The following is a 20,068-nucleotide window of genomic DNA, read 5'->3' as shown; positions in this document are numbered from 1 at the left end:
GTCTGAAAGCACTGAGATTCATGTACTTCTGGTGAGTGACTATTGAAGTCATGGATGTGGCACATAAAAAGTAGCATGAATGTGCTAATTAATCACTACAGAACACTAAAACATCTATGTATCTTAGAAAACCAAACAGCTCCCAGCTAATCCATCGTTAGCACTGGCTACAGAACACCCATGCTCAGGATTGAAAGGACCATTCTGCCATGGGTTTGCCAGCTGCTGGCAACACTGACATTTCATTATACAATACCCACCCTTAGTGGAATGAGCTTGACCTTATACTTTGTGCTCCATTTCCTTTTGTGGTTAAGTTGATTTTTCTTTCTTACCACGAGTGTCGTCACATAGCTAATGAAGTACAGACCTGGAATTTCAGCCAGAAAGAAATATAAATCTTAGTGGCTGGCCCTAAAGGTGATTTCCTCCAGAATCTGCCTCTGGAGAAGGCCAGCTCCAGAACTAGGTGAAAGGCATCTTTCTGGTCCACCCTTCCCTTCTCTAAGCTTGGGCTCTGCCTCTATTTCATTGGTTAAATAGGGGAGTAACTTTTCACCTCTATTGTTCTCATGAGAGTCTGGTAAAGTAAAAGGCTCGGGAGAGCACTGAGTCACTCTAAATCATCACAGTGACTTGGCAAGGACAACGTGTGTCTTCATCCTGCTCTCTGGAAATCTCTGTGCACCACAAACCTTGAGCCCAAGCCTGGAGTTGCAGCTGCTCCCTGGAACAATTGCAGCACATACAAACCCACTGTTAGAACAGTTCCTGTCCTGTAGGTCTATTTCTTAAACTCCTTTTAGAGCCCATAAATGCTCATGAAATTTATGCTGTGGCTTTAGCCAGTACAGTACTGTACAGTTCCTCAGATGGTACCTAGAGTTATCATATTCATAAAACACCTACAGAAGGCAGCACACCGTGTTTAGTGCAATTCTATCACATCAGCAGACACCATAGCCAAGAGTAGGCAAAGACCACTCCATCCATGACTCAGCTATGAGCAGGGTTGTCATCACCTTTTCCCTCACAGACAGCATCCACTGGACCATTCTTGTCCTGGACCTTTCTCTACCTCTAGGTGTCCTGTTACAATCAGGGGTTGGATAGCCCTGCCAAGTAGCTGCAAGTTCGTTTTGATCTGGGAATGGTGTGATCACTCAGTGCAGCAGAACCTTTTTAGAACTGAGGAGACTGAAACTCAGAGACTGAAAGTGCCTCTTGTCAGCACAGTCCCAGGGAGTTGTCTTTTGTGTCCAGTAAAATCAGTGCAGACGGGTCCACAGCCTCTCCTGCCAAACTCTGAATGCATGATGAGATCAGCTAGTAAAATTCACAGCAATGGTAGGAAAGACCAAGCTGGAGACATGCGTCATTGGAAATGGTTCTGAAATGGTGTTCCATGCTTGCTGGACCCCATGTGCAGGTGTACAGATTGGGAAAAAAAGCGACATGCCACACATTTGGAGGAGCTCCTGTTCTCTCAGAAAGGCGATCATGACTTCTTTAGACACAATGGCACAATAGGCTGCAAAATGAAGTATTAGGACAGTGACATCCCCCATCAAGGTTTAATCTCTGTATGTTACTAAGAATCCCTTAAAGTTTTCAAGTATTAAAAGTCTTGCCCCATGCTTACTCTTTAACTTAGGAATTACCCTTCTAAAACTACCTTTTCAATAGTCACCACACTGCTAATTTATGGGTACACATAAAGGTCCAACAACAGAAATCATTTCAGTGAGTTGTGAAATTCCATATACAACCTGTATGGGAGCCTGCTCTTCCATAACTTTGACCTTTTATACCAAGAGGGAGAAACATATGGGTCCTGTTTCAGCCAATGCTTACTGGAGAAACCAATTTAATGCAAGATATTCAAATGCATAAGGATTTAAAACAGGTTTATAATGTCTTCCCGCAGAGTCAGGTGTGGAAGAATGTGAAAGGGCTGTCTGCACACTGGAGATCCAAAGGATCCAGTGAAAGGCCTAGAGTTGACTGTAGTGTCTCATGCAAGAGCATATCAGGAGGCTGAAGGGTCTTCAGGGGAAGCCAGGAGGCAGAGAAACAGAAGTGGGCCTTCCTTTTCAATTTCCCTTTTGCTCCCTTCAGGTGACAGCCTACTGATTGCTGGGCTTTCCATTATTCACATCAAAATCTATGCCAAGCCAGTTCAGGCATCACACACCCTGATTCCAGGGTCAAAATTCCTACTCCAGCATCCCACACGCATGATTCAATTACATCCCCGAAGCCCCACCTGTTAGTGCATGAGGCTTTGCAAGGACATCCAGATACAAGCCATAACAGACCCAAACATATGTGAGCAACATAGAGGATGCTGGAGTCTTGCAGGAGTCACAGTGACCAGCATATCATACACATCTTCCATTCCATTTTAAGTCATGAAGGGGCTAGCTATCCTCTCGCTTCTCTGTCTTTATCTCCTCTCCTTTCTGATCTCCCTCCTCTCTTGTTCTCCCTCTGTTCCTCTTGTTTCTCCACATTTTCCCTCTTCTTCCACTTTTCTTTCTTTTAAATCAAAATTTTATTACCTTTTATTTGGTCCTTGCTTATTGAAAATCATTGTTCTAAACTCTTCTCTCCAAATTCTGCCAAATTTGCTTTCCTCATTTCAGACTTCACTAAAACAAAGGCCAAGGGTGGTAAGCAGGACCAACTCCCCTTAGAGCACAGTTAATAGCTCTAGTTGGCATTTGGCATGGTTTAATGGATCTCATCCCCCAGAAAAGACTAACAAGAAATTTACCACTAAGGATAGGTTTTCCCTTACTAAAACCCCTAAATAACAAAGGCAGAAAAGAGAGTGCAATTTGTTACATTATCTTTACACATTTAAAGGAATGTAACACAATAATTAAAAGTCATCTGGTAGAAGTTCATCTTGTGACATCAACAAAGATTTAAGGTGCACTGATGGTGACAAGCATAAGTTATCAAATATACAGAATCCTATGTTTGCAAGTAAAAACTGTTTAAAAAATAGAAGTCTAGAAAGACAGTAATGGCAGCAGGGGAGTCCCCTGGGAAATGGAAAGACTCTGGCACTGCAGAGCAGCCCAGCATGATAGTGCAGCTCAGTGCAATGGGACACTGCTTCTCTAGGACCCCTGAAGGGCCAGATGCTGGGGAGGCAGGTGAACTGGTGCTCTGTTTTGACTCACAGACAAACAGATCAGAAGCAGCTACACAGGCTCACCATTATATTTCAAAGGGTGCTGGGTGGACCCCAACAGCAGAACAGTCCTGAGTCATTTTACTGCCAACTCCATTGGTGTAATGAGGGAAAAGCCATCCAGTGCCAGTGGACTTCAGGCAGTTGGGAAGCACACTAAGGGGAACTCTGCTCAGAGGTAGGAACTGAGGCCACACAGATTCCATTCTAAAACCTGACTTAAAACCCAAAACCAGTCTTACCATTAAATCCAAGAACTGAAAGAGTCCCTCTGGTCTGTGACCTACAGAACAGCCTTGACCCAGTGGTGCAAGCAATCAAGCAGCTTTAGCCTAGACTGGGACCCAGACACACCCCCTGCCCTACAACCAGCAGGTAAGAGGAACCAGTGATGCGGAACAGGAGAAGCTATGTAAGGTCCAGAAGAGCCAAGTGTACACAGGTCTAGGAGTAACCTCTGGTTTTCCCTACCCAAGGGCACTACAGCACCTGGGAGAGCACTATAGATACAAACATGATGATGGGAAATGGACATCCAAAATGTTGTCAGCTGAAGACCAGTCCCAGCCCCCACATCCAGAGGCTAAGATCAGTTCCACACTATGAACAAATCTTACTGAAAACTTGATGGGGTTACACAGCACATTTCAGGGATCCAGCTTGCATGCTACTACAGAACTGTGAACATCACATGAATTTTATTATTTTTGTTTTTGTTTACCTGGTTGCTTTTCTGTTTTTAGTCTAGTTGAGGTTGTAATTTTTAGCTTTTAATGTTTTATTTTGTTGTTCTTGTTGTTTGACTATTAGGTTTGTAATGTTTATTTTTGTTTTGTTCTGTTCACCTTCTTTCTGTCTTCTCTCAATTATTGCTCTTGATTTTATGATACATTCATATGAGGAAACAGTGTCTCTTCATTTTCACGCTCACTTCAATATTCTTTTCCTTTCTGTTTCATTCTTTGTCTTCTGTGCTGTAATCTGGTTACTTAACATGTAAGTGATCATTTTTTCCCTTACACCCTCACTTCTAGTGTATTTCTCCACACTCATTTCTCTGTTTTGTCCTTTGTCCCACTTAAATACTTCCCAAAGGGAGTAAAATCAATCTACCAAGGGGAAACTTATTGCATACAAGTTCCTGGTATATATTGGACTTAGTTATATAATTTGTAGAGCTTGCTCCTATGGTTAAAGTTACCAAATGAATAGTTACTACAGTTTGTTAGTTGCTGTAATGTGCTTGACACTGTTGTTATTGCTAACTGAACAACATTAGCCAGAATGTCACACAGGTTATAATCAGTTTTTCTCTCTTATATTACAACCTTGTTTCTGGAGTGGTAACCATCACCATAGTCTAATGCTAAAAGACATGGTGCTGAGCCAAGTGGATAAAAACTTTTCATCCTTAATAAATTGGGATGGTAAGCTCTTGAGGCAGCCATAAACATCAAAAACTATCTATACCTAGAACACATCTTTGAGGAATAGATATTTCCTCGGAAAGCCTCAATACTAACAATAAAGCTAACTATCATAAGAAATCTACAAATATCAATCCAAATATAAAACAAAATAAAATAGAAAAGGACAAGATGGAGAAGCATGATTCAGTCCACTTGGGGCAAGTCCAGGAACACAATGAGATAGAACAAACTAGAAACCACATACTGGAATTTTCTAAAGTGATCACAGTAGAAGTGAAAAAACAAATGGATGTTAATATAGAAAAAATAATCTCTCAGGTTAAAAAGAAAAAAAATGATGATCAAAATTAAAGATCTTCCAGACAGATAGAAAGTAGACACAGAATAAAACAGTAGAATTCCTAATGGAAACCATTTATGTCCAACATGGGAAAGAAATGGAATCCATGAAACAGATCCAAACAAATACCCAGGAGATTAAGAATTCCATTGAAAATATACGCAGTGGCTTGAACAAAGCAAGAGAGAGTATGAGATCTAGAAGATAGGACTGTGGTTGGCAACCAGAAAAACAAAGATATTTTAAAAATAGCAAAGTATCATGAAAAAGTAATCCAACAGCTACAAGATGAAGAAAGAAGAGCAAAATAAGTTTGATTGGAGTCAATAAAAAAGCCAAACATAGCACAAATGCCATAAAAAACCTCTTCACAGAAAAAATAGCAGACAACTTCCCAGACGACAGATAAAGAATTCGACATACAAATAAGTGAGGCATATAGAACTCCAAATAACCATGACCAAAATGAATCTCCATCAAGGCCATGTAATAATCAAGATTCCATTAAATCAGCACAAGAACAGAATATTAAAAGCTTTTAGAGCAAAGAAATGAATCACCTACAAAGGAAAACCACAAATGTCTCAACACAAACACTGAAATCAAGGAAATTTTGGATTAAAGTATATCAAGTCCTAAAAGAAAACAGCCTCCATCCCAGATGGATGTATTATGCAAAGCTATCTTTCTAAATCAATAGAGAAATTATACACTTCCATGGCACAAACCACTGAAGAAATTCATGACTACCACATCACTCTTTGAAATGCTCTGAAGGGTATTTTGGAAAGAGATAAGGAAGATCACATGTTGAAGAACACTAATGGATGGAATAGAACACTCCAGGCAGGGCGAGCAATTAAAAAGAGGGGAAGACAGGAAACCAAAAACAGGGAAATAATGTGAAAAGAATATGCCAACACATATCATTTATAACCAAAAGTGTAAATGATCTCAATTTACCAGTCAAAATTGTAGATCAAGAAGCAAGATCTAGAGGCAGTGATATATATCAGGAGCACAACACCTGCCTGGCATGCACAAGGTCCTGAGTGTGATTCCTGCTACCAAAAAGGAACAAAAGCAAGATCCAGCAATATACTTCATAAAAGAGATGTATTTAATTCAGAAAGAAGTTCATAGATTGAAGGACGGAAAATAATACTCCATGCAACTGTAACCCAGAAAAAAGCAGGAGTACCTATTCTATTTGCAGACAATGTGAACATCAAGTCAAGACTGATCAAACAGACAAAAGTCATCACATATTTGTTAAGGGAAAACTCCAAGAAGAAGAGATAACAATCATAAATATATGTGCACCAAGTGCACAAAACTACGTAAAACAAATATTGCTAGACATAGAAACTCGAATAAGCACTAGCACAATTGTACGGCGGGACCTTAATACCACACTGTCACAAATAGATGGATCAACTATACACAAAAAGAAATCAACAGAGAAATATCACAACAAAACCAAACCTGGTAAAGACCTGCGTATAATCCCAGTACTCAGGAGGCTGAGGCAAGGGGATTGCTGTGAGTTCAAAGCCAGCCTGGACTACAAGGTGAGTTCAAGGCCAGTATGAACAGCATAGTGAAACCCTGTCTCGAAAAGAACAAAAAAGAAGAACCTGTGAAAAATGAACTGAGTAGGTGTTTACAGATTGTTCTACCCCACAACATCGGAATACACATTCTTGTCAGCTTCATAAGGGATGCTCTCCAAAACAGACTACAGACTAGTCCGTAGAACATGCTTAAGTAAATGTAAATGAGCTAAAATTGTCCCTTGCATATTATTAGGTCATAGCATGATGAAATTGGAAATCAACAGCAAAAGAAACCAAAAAACTACATAAACATCTGGAAATTAAGTAACACCCTCCTGAACAAAGAATGGGTCACAGATGAAATTAAAGAAGACATTAAAATAGTATCTACAATTAAATGATCTTGATCTAGACAGAACAGTAACATCTAGAATATATAAAGCCAATACAGCATACCAGGACTCATGGGACTCAGTGAAAGCAGTCCTAAAAGGGAAATCTACAGCAATGAATTCTCACACCAAGAAAACAGAAGTGCTCAAATTAGCAACATAATATTGAGTTTCAAACTTCTAAAAACAGAAGAAAAAAATCAAACCTAAAGCTCATGCAAGGAAGGAAATTGAAAGAAATTAATGCAACTGAGACTAAGAAAACAATAAAGAATCGATGAATTAAAGTTTCTTCTTTGAAATATTAAATAAAATCGATAAAACTTTAGTCAATATTATGAAAAAGAGAAAAGAAAACACTCAAATTTATGTGAAGAGGAACGAAAAGGGGGAAATAAAAACAGATTCTGCAGAAATACAGAAGATCATCAGTACCTACTTCAAGAACATTTGGAACACACCACAGAAATGGACAGATTCCTCGATACTTAAGAGCTGCCAAAACTGAAGCAAGGTATAAATATTTTGCATAACTATATACCACATAATGAAATAAAAAATGAAATTAAAATTTTACCAACAAAAAAAAAAGCCTGGATTAACTGCTGAATTCTACAAGAAATTTCGAGGGAATCAAATGCCGCCACTGACACAACTGAAAAAGCAAACTACAGGCCAGTCTGTCTAATGAACATAGATGCAAGAATCCTCAGGAAGACAGGGGCACGCAAAACACAGCAGATCAATAAATGTAGTACACTACATCAACAGAGGCAAAGAAAAAAATAACACTGTTACCTAAATAGATGCAGAAAAAGTATGTGACAAACTTCAATAGCCATTCATGATCAAAGCCCTGCAGCAAGTTGGGATAGTGTTTACATCAATCTGATAAATGCCATCTATGCTCATAACAAATGATCAAAAACTCAAAGCTATTTCTCTAAAATCAGAAATAAGGCAAGACTGTACACTACTCTTACTCCTATTTAATAAAGTCTGAGAATATTAGACAGAATAATTGGACAAATAAAAAATAAAATCGATGGGAAAGGAACAATTTAAGTGATCATTATTTTCAGATCACATGATCCGCTGCAAGGAAGACCCCCAAAACTCCACCAGAACACTTACAGATTTAATAACCAAATTCAGAAACATAGGTGCACTGAAAACCAATCCTCAAAAATCAATAACTTGCCTCTACACAAACAACAAACATGATAAGAGAGAAATTAGGGAAACCACACTTTTCACAATACATTGCAAAAAAGAAATATTAGGAATCAATCTAACAAAGGAAATAAAAGAGTTATACATTGAAAAGTACAGTATTCTGAAAAAGGAGATCAAAGAGGATATCTTATAAAAATATTTACACAGTAAAAGAAATCACAAGTACAGTGAAAACAGCACACCAACTGGAAAAAATTTAGGCAGTAGTCCCTCAGACAAAGGAGTAACATGTAGAATATATAAAAATTGAAAAAAGCCAGATCTCCCCAGTTTAAAAATGCAGTCCAAAAACAGGCAGCTGGAATGAATACACACTTTTCAGAGGAATAAATACAAATGGCAAAGAAATGCATGAAAAAATGTTCACCATCATTGGCCATTGGAGAGATGCAGATTAAAACAACACTGGGATTCCATCTCATTCCAGAAAGAAGGACTGTTATCAAGAAATCAAACATTAGCAAATGCTGATGGGGCTGCAGGGAAAAAGGAACATTTTTTCACTATTGGTGGCATTGTAGGCTGGCGAAACAGTTGCTAAAATCACTGGAAGATTCCTCAAAAAACTAGGGTTAGAGGTGCACTTGAACCAGATATTCTTTTTCTGGGTATCTTTCCACAAGAATTAAAAACATACCACAGTAGCACAGTTTTTAATAGATAAATCTTGGAAACAATCCAAATGCATATCAACAGAGGAATGGATACAAAATGTGTGTTGTTTATACAATGGAGTACTATTCAGTTACAAATAAAAATAAACAAGACTTTTCTAGATCAATGGATGTTCATTGAGACCATATTCTTTTTTCTTTTTTTAATCAGTACTGGGGATCGAACTCATGACCACGCACTTGCAAGGCAGGCGCTTATGCTGCTGAGCTAAATCCCCTGAACCATATTCTTAAATGAAATAAATCAGACACACAGGAGTCAATATCACATTGCTTGTCTGACACAAGAAACCTGAAGTGTATATAAGGACCAAAGTGTATAATACATATTGTGAAATAGGAACAAATTGTTCAAAACAAAGAGGAATTAGGGAGCGGCATGGGGAAAAGAAAAAAGAGAAAAGAAAAGAACCATGCGTGGACTAAAACTGTGAACTAAAATAAACTTCTCTTCCTTTAAACTGTGGATGTTGGCTGTTTCATGCCAGTGACAGGAAAGCATACGGCAAGTTACAATACATGTACAGAATGATCTCAAAGCCTCTTCCTTTTACTTCTCTGTGCCTTGCACTCTAAGCTTCCACAGTTACTTAAAACATTTTACTTTATAAATTCATACATTTTATAAATTTATGAAATGAATTTATAAATGCATAAGGCAAATTTACATCTACCTTTCTTTTCAAGATAGCCCTGGCTTTCTCATCCGGAAAGCTTGTGTGACACACGCTCTTCAAGTTTCTTAAGGAACTCAGTAGAGAGGATTTTAAAGCTTTCTGAGATCTTGCAGTTTCCACATTATTTCAAGCAGTAATAATCTTACTAAGCTTTCTCCCAAGGTGTAATATGTATTGTCTTTTCTGTAACTTTCCATAGTGTTCTCACTGCCCTTCATCCTAAGCCATATGTCCCCTGAGGAGATGCCTACTATATCAGTCCCTTTTCTTTCCATCACTGCAACAAAGTACCTGATATCTACAATTTAAAGAAAGAAAGGTTTATTTTGCCTCATAGATCCAGAGGATTTTAATCCATGTTCCACTAGATCTAAAGACAGAATAGCAGAACGGAAGGGCATGGTGGAGGAGAGCTGCTAGCTTCACGGCACTGAGGAAACAGAGAGAAAAATGGAGCGGGCGGGCAAGGACAAGAATATGACATGCTAAGCGACCCACTTCTAATCAGGCGCCACTTCCTAATAGGACAGTTAACTGTGAAATCACAGATGGATTAATTCACTAATGAACATATGGTATCACCCTAATAACCCCGTCATTTTCCAAAGAAAACTCAACATTGAACACAATGACACTTTCAGGGAATATTTTGCATTGAATCTGTAACACCTTCAATCTTTAGTCTTCCCCACAGAACAAAACCAGTCCATTTTAAACTTTAGTTAGTGGGACACCTCAACCTGGTATCAGATTATGTTCCCGTTATCTGTAACAGTAAGTTATACAAACATTAATGATTTGTTTTACTTACAATTTTGCAATTTGGGCAGAGATCAGCTAAGCTTACTCTGTTCTATGTCACTCATTTGGGATTGGAGGTGCAATGCTATGTGACTTACTAATTAGGAGACCACCTGGTGATGGCTGTGGATAAATTTCAAGTGAGACTGTCAGAAAATTTCCAGTTGATTTCCATGGGGATGTTTGGAAACTTTCACAGTTTGGTGACTGTGTTGCAAGAGGCAGGTAGTAAAAATTGCTAGCCCCTTAAAGCCCAGGAAAGGCTGTAAATGGGTACATCCTGTCCAATGTGCCTTATTAATCCAGCCATGATAAACACACTCAGAGTCAGGGATAGGGGACATAGGCCCCACCTTTCTATGAGGGGTGTGTCAAAAGCTTTACAATCATCTTTAATGTGCCCTACAAAAAATCTACTGGATGACTGCATATTGCATTCATAATTTCAGATCTAGCCACTCCTACTTTATCACACTCAATGAAGAATCATCTCCAGGATCATTGTGAGTTACACCAGAAGATTTCCCAGACTCCCAGCATCCACCCAGAACTGTAGACACATGGCTGAGCCAAGTATGTGACTCTCATTCCCATTTTACTGCGAGACACTTCTGGGTTAGGGCACCACTTGGCCCTTCCAGTAGTCAGGCCCACACCTACACAGTACTTCTTAGGATGGACCTGAATCACTGGGGAAACAGGACAGCACCTGTTAATTTGGCCAGGCTTTTTCCTCCCTGGTAGAATCTGCTTCCTTCAGATTTTCTGACATTCCAGATTTTATCCCCAAGATCTACCCTAAAAACTTACTCCAAGGTACAAGAGCAGCCTTCCACCCAGACAACCTTGTACCCTAAATCAAAGGACAATTAGTGACATAGGAAAAGAAACAGAATGGAGCTGGAGAATATAGGCCTTGGTACTTTGTAGTAGGGCACTGCCAGCATCCCGCATCTGTCTTTGGCCAGTTTGGGGAAACCACCACTTTGGTTTCTCCTTCCTTGATGGATGCTGAACCCGAATGATCAAATACAGCATCTCTTTAGGTGGTCTATGACTATCACTGAGTGGATGCCATCAGAAGATCTGTCCTGAATTTCATTAACCCTGTGAACAACTGTTTGTGCATTTTGGTCTACTTAACTGTTTTACTAAAATATCTGAGGATGAGGAACTCATAAGAAAAGAACTTTATTTAGTCAACAGTTTTAGAAGTTGAAAGCTGCATAGTATACTGTCAGCTCTGGCAAGACTTTCCCTGGCTGTGTCAGCTCCTGGTGGGTAGCATCTTTGCAGGAACGCATGTGGGAAGGACTGCTCACACAGCAAGGCGGGACAGGATGGGTAATGACCTCTGAGGAGTTGTTCCATCACTATGATGAAATATCTTGGGGGGGAAAGGATGAAAGATTTACTTTGGTTCATCATTAATAGTTGATTGGTTCCGTTATTTGACCTGAAGGAAAGCATATTGAAGATGGAATATTCATGACGGAGGAACATGGTGAAGGAAAGAAAAGCTGCTCACCTCACTGCATCCAGGAGCAAAAAAGAAGGAGAAGGGGTAGAAAGAGAAAAAGAGAAAATGAAGGTAAGAGAGATGGAGACAGAGACAGAGAGGCAGAGACAGAGTCCTCAAGGACGGATGCCACACTCCCACTGACCTACTTCACACAATTAGACCCCACCTCCCAATGATCCCGGTGAGCTAATAGGAGTAACCTGTTAATAAAGTTACAGTCCTACTCATTCGGTCACTTTCCAAAACCACACTTTTGACCACTGCTACACTGTGGCCAAACCCTCATGCATTAGCACTGTGGGACATAGCATACCAACACCATGACAACCTCCCACTAGGCTACACCTCTTAACATCCCACCACCTCTTAATGCTATCACAGTGGGGACCGGATTTCCAAAATGCAGACTTTTGATGGGGAGAAGCCACATCCCAATCATAATCATCTGTAACTAAATGTCAATCAGCTAGTTTTTCCCAATCCTCCAAACTACTGGAGTTTTCCTGTTCACAATGTTTAAGCGAAACAGACTTAAATCTCTATTCTGTATATGGCAGAAACACCATTTCTCTTATTCCAGGACTTTCCAGCATTTTAGGTAGAGGGACCTGCTCCATGGGAGTCACATTTTCCATAGAGCTTGTGTGGGAAGAGGTTCAAGGTTAGATTCTCAGAAAGAACACACGTGGTAGCGCCTGCATCAGCACCACTCACAGTTAAGGTCACGCTCCTGTAAGGATTTAACAGCAGAAGCTGACCCGACAGAAGTGGAGTTAAGGCTCTAATGCAAACCGTGAGGGTGGTCACTTGCCTGCTTCTCACCTGCTGTGGGGCCTCACCCGGTTCCTAAAGACCTATCCTTGGCCCTGGGGTTGTAAAACCTTGCTTTTCCCAGTGTCCTAACGTTTCAGGGACATCTCTTGACTTCACTGATTTCTTTTATCTGCTGATATCCTTGTCTCATGACTTACATACAGTACGTAAATTAATTATTTATTATTTTATTTATATTTTTCTAATTTTATTTTAGTCATTTATCATTTTAACAATCGAGTTTATTGGTACAACGTAGATATGCATAATGATCACATTCATCTTAGGGAATTTGGACCTCTACATGATATACCTTAGTTCCTCTTTTTTTTCCCATTCCCCTCCCTTCTTCAACCTGTTTTCTTCTCCTTATTTACCAAGAATTGTTTCCTTTCTATCCTTATTTTTTCTCATTTTTTTTGTTTCCCTTCCATTTCACTCCATTCCCTTTTCCCTTTGAAGATTATTTCCTATTTCACAATATCTATTGTACATCTCCATTCTTATTTACGTTTTCAGAACCTTATACCAGAGGGACAATGTCATATTTACACATATGTTATCTCAATCAATTATTTTTTATATTTGGGACAAACTGACCCAGAACTTTGGTTTAGAAAGTATTTGCATGAGTCCAACAGTTCTCCAACGTAGCTTTAGCAACATTTGAAAGACTTTAAATATACTGGTGTAGAATGTGCTCCCTAAATCAATTAAATAAGCCTTTCCAGGGGGCTTTAGTACCTTTCTAAACAGCTTTGGAAAATTTAAGATCAGTCATGCTGGAAATTATGTGACACAGTACACTGCTTCTCACTTGCTGATGTGTGTGCAAATTAGTGCAGGATATAGGGTTTTTTAAAGAGAAAAAAAGACACACAAAGAAAAACAAAAAGGGAAAGTTATAAACAAAGAAACAAAAAACTCAAAAAACCCAAAACACTAACAGTATAGAATCAAAACAAGATGATAAGAATTTGACAATGGTTGTAATATTGCATATTGCTATCTTTAAAAGGATTGCTTAGATTACCAGATATAGACACGCAAAATTGATCTAATCACAGGAGTATAAACTCTTACTTTTCAAGAATTAATACAATTAGTAATAGTCATCTTAGCTCTTATGTATATACAAATTTATGCCTTTTCTTTTCTTCTTTCACCTATACCAGTTACCTTTCCTCTTTGAACAGTAGATTTTGAATTGTATTTACTCTTTCAGTTTCTTACACTAGGAAGACAATATGGTGTTTACACATGTGAACTTTTTTTCACTTATGAGTATGGTCTCAAGTTGCTTCCATTTACTTATAAAAGCCTTGATACAATGTTTTTGTAGCTGAGTAGTACTCCTTTGTACAAAAACACCACATTTTTGTATTCACTCTCTGCTGTCCTTTCTACATTCATCTCCCAGTAGGACTCCCAAAGGACTCTAGGTGAAAACAGTATAAGAAAGAAAACAAAGTCAAGATAGTTTTTCTCTTGGCAAAAACTCACAAACATGACTCATCTAATATCAGAAAACCTAGGTGGAGACCTTTAAAGCTATCAGAAATCTGTGTCATCCAATGGTGTAACTTGTTTTCAGCAGGAAGCCCAACCCTGTACCAGCAATTCTCTGTTCCCGAACAGCATTAAGAAAGCATCAATGTTTGTACACCACCAGACTAATTATACCCACCTCCAAAAATGGGACCCAGAGAGCTATAATTTTTAACATTCCTCAGGTTATTTGAAGACATAATCACAGTTAAGTACCTGGCCCATAAGTCTATTGCATCTGTGTTCTCTAGGAACTCAGAAACACATCCTTGGTCCTCATTTCAGATATAGTGAATCAGGCTCTGCCTTTTAAAAAAGATCCAAGATAACTCATGTACACTTTAAAGTTTGGGAGATTTCTCCAGCCCATATGTTATCACAAGACCTTTCTGAGATGTCAATAAACCCCTTGTGGTCTTTGGGGCCTCCGGAGCTTATGTACCTTAGTTACGTCTCTCTGTGTGCCAGTGGAAAGACTAAAATGAACACCTGTGTCTGATCATCTTTGGTCTACTGATGCGCCCTTCAGGGGTTGGTGTATTGTGGGGTAAGGCATTTAGAAGCACAGATCAGAATGCCTGGACTCTGCCCCCTGTTTCTGGCTCTGTTACCTTGGAGATGTTTCTCAACTTTGATTTTTCCATGTCTATAAAGGCCATTTATAGCATTCACCCCATGTTCTTTCCTCTCTTATGGAGAGACTTTGCTTGCTAGTTTGCATATGTGAAAGAGCTTTGCCTTGTAAAGACCTGTGCAGAGCCAAAGGAGAAGTGAGGTGGTGGCCCACCCCACCCACAGCAGAGGCGTGGTTGTGAGCGCACTCTGTACCGGGACACCAGAAATGGTGTTTCATGGGACCTTGCTACACAGGATAATATGGGATCTGGCAGTGTCAGCATTACTGACTTTTTGTAGAAATGTCAGTAATGAATCAAGACCTGCGTTCTAGCAAGACCCCCACATGATTCCTGGTTTGTCTTCACAGGGATAATAAAATATGACCTCAAAAAAATAGTCATTTGATAGGCAAAACACAGAATTATCAATGTGGATAAGATCAAAGCACAACTCCATTATACAATGGAATGATCTGGCTAAGTGTTATTAAAGCAGCATTCTGAATTACAGCAAGGGCACTGTCCTGTAGCAATTAGAGATACTGGGAAAGGATTCCTGTTTAAAGTTCCATTAGCAATACCCTCATGGCTATGCAGCTCTGCCTTCCCTGCGTCTCCATTCTGTTCATTCTCAGTTTGGGCAGTGACTTCTTCAGATGGCCACAAACTGAGCATGAGAGCCGAGCTGCCCTGCAGTGACACAGAAGAATCCCAGTTAGAGTCGGAAGGTGAGACCCATATACAAATCAATCCTTGGCATCAGAACATAGCTCCCAAAGATGCATGGTTTCTAAAGAACCATGATTACTCTGTCCAACTTGCAAAGCACCTGAAACCTAGGGATACATGCAGACAGCGACAGTTACAGAAAGTAGTGGAGATGGATATATTTTGGCTCAGGATCCAGACTTATGTGCTTTTGATCCATGTGCTTATATTTAAAGATTTTCTTCACATTTTAAAGCACTTCTTTATCCAATTTGAATGGTTTACATCTAAAAAACATCCTTCCTTAAATAAAAAAAGTTTAAACGCAATACCAATGTCTCATTATTAAAGACATGTAAAGATACATTCCCCACAGCAAGAAAAGAGTCTGCTTTTCAGACAGGAGGAAGGTCTCGTAGGTCAACTAGGAGAAAAAACTGTATTATTCTTCCCAAAATATTTGGGGAAAATGGCAGTGAAAACACTACTCAAAAAATAATACCAATAACAAAATAACAACAACAAAACCCTACTAGCATTGCTAATCTCAGAATCTCCCAAAATTATTGGACACTAAACATATTTAGGAGTATTACGGTGTTTCTGCATGAGGGTTTTACAGCTCATGCCTAAGAAATTGCCTTGAGCAGAAATTAAACCACTCTACCCAAGATAATGAAATTGCATTTGCTAACCTGTTGTGTTTCTTTCCCATCCTCAGCAAGAGGCCTTCTGCTGTCAAATCCCTGCCTTGCATCTGTGGTTTCCTCCAAATCAGGTGACCTTCTGAGGGGTCCTGAGGTGACAAGGAGGGGAGGTGTTACTCAGGCTTTCAGGTTTAACTTTGGGCACTTTAACCTTGTGGGGAAGAACAAACCCCAGTAGTTAACACAAGATTTGGTGCCCTAGTGAGAGGATCAAAAATTCACATTTATTGAGAAATTACATAGCAGACATCAGCCTGAGCACTTTTCACGGGGATACAGTTCATGCTGCACAGAGGCACCAGTAAAGTATTATGTTCCCACTTTCCCAGTGAAGACTGAGTATCAGATGGATGATTGAGATGCCCAGTACCCTTGGCAGGCAAAGTGCAGAGTGAGCTTACGAGGCTCTGCCTGCCTCTGGGGCCTCTTTCCATCATACGACTCAGGCTCAGTTTGAGTCCAACATATTCCCACCCATTCAGCTGTGTAAAGATGATGTAAAAGAGAGAAGAGATAACAGGTAAATCAATGGCTCAGAGAAGGGTGGCCTCCGCTGGTTTTGTTGCGGCAGGGCTGGTTAGGTTGGTATTGATGGTGTAGTCTCCTGCTTGGGGCTGTGGCTTGCTCCAGTACATGTGGCCTGCTCCCCTTTTCGGCTTTAATCCTCCATCAAAGTCATAGACAGACGCGGTCAGGAGCACCAAGGAGCATGCTGGTGGCTTCCTCCAGACCAAGGATGCTTTAGTGAGCACTGACCTAGTATTATTTACTGCTCATGTGAGGCCCTGGGAAAGTATGGTATTAATCCCGTATGAGGATGTAGTAAGAGCAAGATAAGGTGCTGTGATACACCACCTCTCCTGCAAGCACACACTGAGGGTGGGGCTGCACAGAGAAGAAATTTCGTCCCTACCAGTAGATAGAGCAAAGATTTCAGGAATGAGGAGGCCTAAGAGCTGGGATTGCAGGACAGGAGGATGTGGATAGCTGATTAAGACGGAAGAGCACAAGTCACAGGTCCTAGCTAAGAGTAAGAGACAAGGCTGTGTGTGGGTGTGTGTTTGCATCTTTACAGTGTGGCATAGTGTAATAACTAATGTACAAAGTTGCCTATCCCATTATCACATTTCACATTTGTTATTGTTAGTCTAAATAGACTCGGCTACCAGCCCTACATTTGGGCTCTCAGCCATCTCTCTACAAAGCCTGCACTCAATAACTGATTGGTAGAACATCTGCTCTGTCAGAGATGACAGGAGGCACAAGTTCCCAGTGTAGGATTTACTCTTCTAGGCACAGGTGACCAAATGAATGCCTTCAATTTTGAGTCAGATTCCTGGCCACTGCTGGAACTTTCCTGGCCACTCAGGGCCCATAGAGGCAGATCCATCCCCTACACCCCTAGCTCATGCATCTGCAGCCTCTTCTAGACATAAAACTGCTGCTTGTGGGCACTTTGTGGGCTTGCTCTGTCATCCCCACCTTTCTGCTGCCCCAACCATCTGCACAATCAGTATGTGACATGGCAGAGATCTATGCCAGCTTGGAATTGCAGATGACAATAACAGTAATGAACCCTCATTGGCTATTACCAAACAGTCATTAATACTCATAATGATGACCTTCCACTGAATCCCTCCTACGCTTCCTGTCAAGCCTCTGTAAGGTAGGTTTTATTATCACCACTGTGCTGGGGGCCAACATGAGTCTTTGTGAAGTTGGGGACTTGTTCATCTCCTAAGTGACACCATAAAGGTTTGACCAAGAGTCAGTGTGGCCCCAGGACCCAAATGGATAGTCTCTACGGGCACCAAAGTTCTATCTATCAATGGATTTCAGTGAAAAACTAATGATAGAAACATGTCTTGTTTGACTCATGAAACAAAGTGGGGATCTGAGGCTGAACTCAGACTGGGTGGTTATGCACAATCTTTGGCACTGTTTTCCAGGTTCGCAACTCAAATCTATAACCTCGCAGAAATATTGCATTCGAGACACAAACCAACAGGTGCTGGTCTTGCAAGGCAGCATCCTCGTGGCAGCTCCTGACAAACTCCCGAAAACTGGAGGTGATTCTGAATTTTTCTTTACTCAAAATTGGTCTTGTCCTCTTGCACACCCCTGGTTGGGTGGAGCCCCTTTTTAATACTATTGTTTGGCTCCTCTGTTCACCACTACTCAGGTAGCAGCTGCAGGAGGTCACTGATAATGCACAAGAATGAAAATAGGGAGATGGCCCCAAGAGCGTCCTGACCCAAAGGAAATTTCCCTGGAAGGGCGAGGAGGAAAACAGCTCCAGAGATGTGGGAAGAGGGAGGCCTGAGAACGCAGGTGTTCTTGGCTCCTTGGCTAGTGTAGGGCTGAGAACTGATCACATGACTAAAGATGGTGGTTTTGATGGGAACTCCAACAGCAAAACATTTTTTCCTCTAGATATGACACGATTTCTGACTTTTTTTCTAGAGACGTTTTATGTATTGGTTTCAACACACACCAAAATCGCAGAGGGAAATCCTATTTTTTTGGCTGTCTCTAAAGGGGAGCTCTGTCTATGCTGTGAGTGAGTCGAAGAACCAAACAGTCCTTCATTAGAATTAAAGGTAAGGCAGCTGGAGGAGTTTTCCCCTGGCCTCCCGATCCAGGGAAGTGGAAAACCTTAAAGCTAAGCTTGAAAACGTAAGCTTCAGCAAAGATACCCCAGTCTTTCTTTCTTGCCTTCACAAAGTAGCCTGCTCTACTTACTATGTTTCCATCATAGTAACAGATACCAAGGTCTCCAGCTTACAAAGAGAAAGGTTTTTTGTTTTAGTTTGTTTGTTGAGGAGTGGGGGTCACAGTTTTGAAGATTTCTGATCATGATTCGGAACATGATTTATCGGGTCCATGGTGGTTCATCCTGGAAGAAGCACTAGTTAAAGCAAAATTGTTCATTTTATGAACAGAAAGCAAAAAAGGAGCCAACATCCCATAGCCTGCTTCAAGGTCACATCCCCAGGGACCTCACATTTCCTGCTAGGCCCCACTTACAAAGTTTCCACCCCTTCCCAATGGTGCCATGCTGAGGACCAAACATTGGCCTATGTGAGGATGTTCCAGATCCACGCTACAGCAGCTAATAATGAATTCTCCCCCATCTTTCAGAAAACGAACATCAAAGAACTGAATGCACTGGGAAAGAAGGAAAGTCTGTCCTTCACCTTCCTCAAGCAAGAAGCAGGCTCCTATTTCACTTTGGAATCTGCTGCAAACCGTGGATACTTCATCTTCACCTACAACACACCCAGCCAACCTGTGGGAGTGACAAAAGAGATAGGGAAAGAAAAGAACACTCATTTTTCATTTGAAGCTGCAAATGTGGATCTCAAGGAAGTAAAAAGCTGAATATGCAATGGACGATGGCCAGGCCATGCATATGGCAGAATTCAGGCTCCCAGCCTCCTAGCCATCAGCCCCAAACCGTCAGCACATGGATAGATTCACCAGCTCCTCTATTATTTTTTTTAACCTCATTTCCTGTTTAGCCCCAACCAAAGAAAGCCATGCTTGTGCTGAAGCCAGTCACACAGCTTCTCCATGGTAACAATTACAAAAACTTTCCTGCTGCTCTCCTGCCTTTGAACCTCCACCAAATACTAGCTATGGTGGCCAGGCCTTTGCTACAGCAAGTTCTAAATAACCACAGCATGTTTTCATTTGAGTGGCTTTGCTTATTTTCACACAGAACCGCAAATACAAAATTGCATGGATTTTATTTTTGGTGCCATTTGGTCCCTTCAAGTATATAGAATTTGGGCTATAGAAAGTAAGGTATGGTTAATAACAAGTTCTGTGCTGAAACATACTTC

At 40.5% G+C, this 20,068-nt stretch overlaps 1 protein-coding gene across 1 annotated transcript; it reads left to right on the top strand.

Moving 5' to 3' along the window:
- Positions 1–15,481: 15,481 nt before the first annotated feature.
- On the top strand, positions 15,482–19,604 carry LOC101788929 (interleukin-37). The gene is given in 4 exon segments (XM_005008363.1): positions 15,482–15,536; positions 18,173–18,292; positions 18,687–18,823; positions 19,365–19,604. Coding segments are annotated over 4 exon segments (552 nt in total).
- The last annotated feature ends 464 nt before the right edge of the window (positions 19,605–20,068 follow it).

This window comes from Cavia porcellus, unplaced genomic scaffold, assembly GCF_034190915.1.
Source record: "Cavia porcellus strain 051 isolate PalLab524CR breed Dunkin Hartley unplaced genomic scaffold, mCavPor4.1 scaffold_18, whole genome shotgun sequence".
Classification (NCBI taxonomy): Eukaryota; Metazoa; Chordata; class Mammalia; order Rodentia; family Caviidae; genus Cavia; species Cavia porcellus.
Note: the sequence above shows the minus strand (reverse complement) of the source record. Positions and strands in the feature narration are given on the sequence as shown.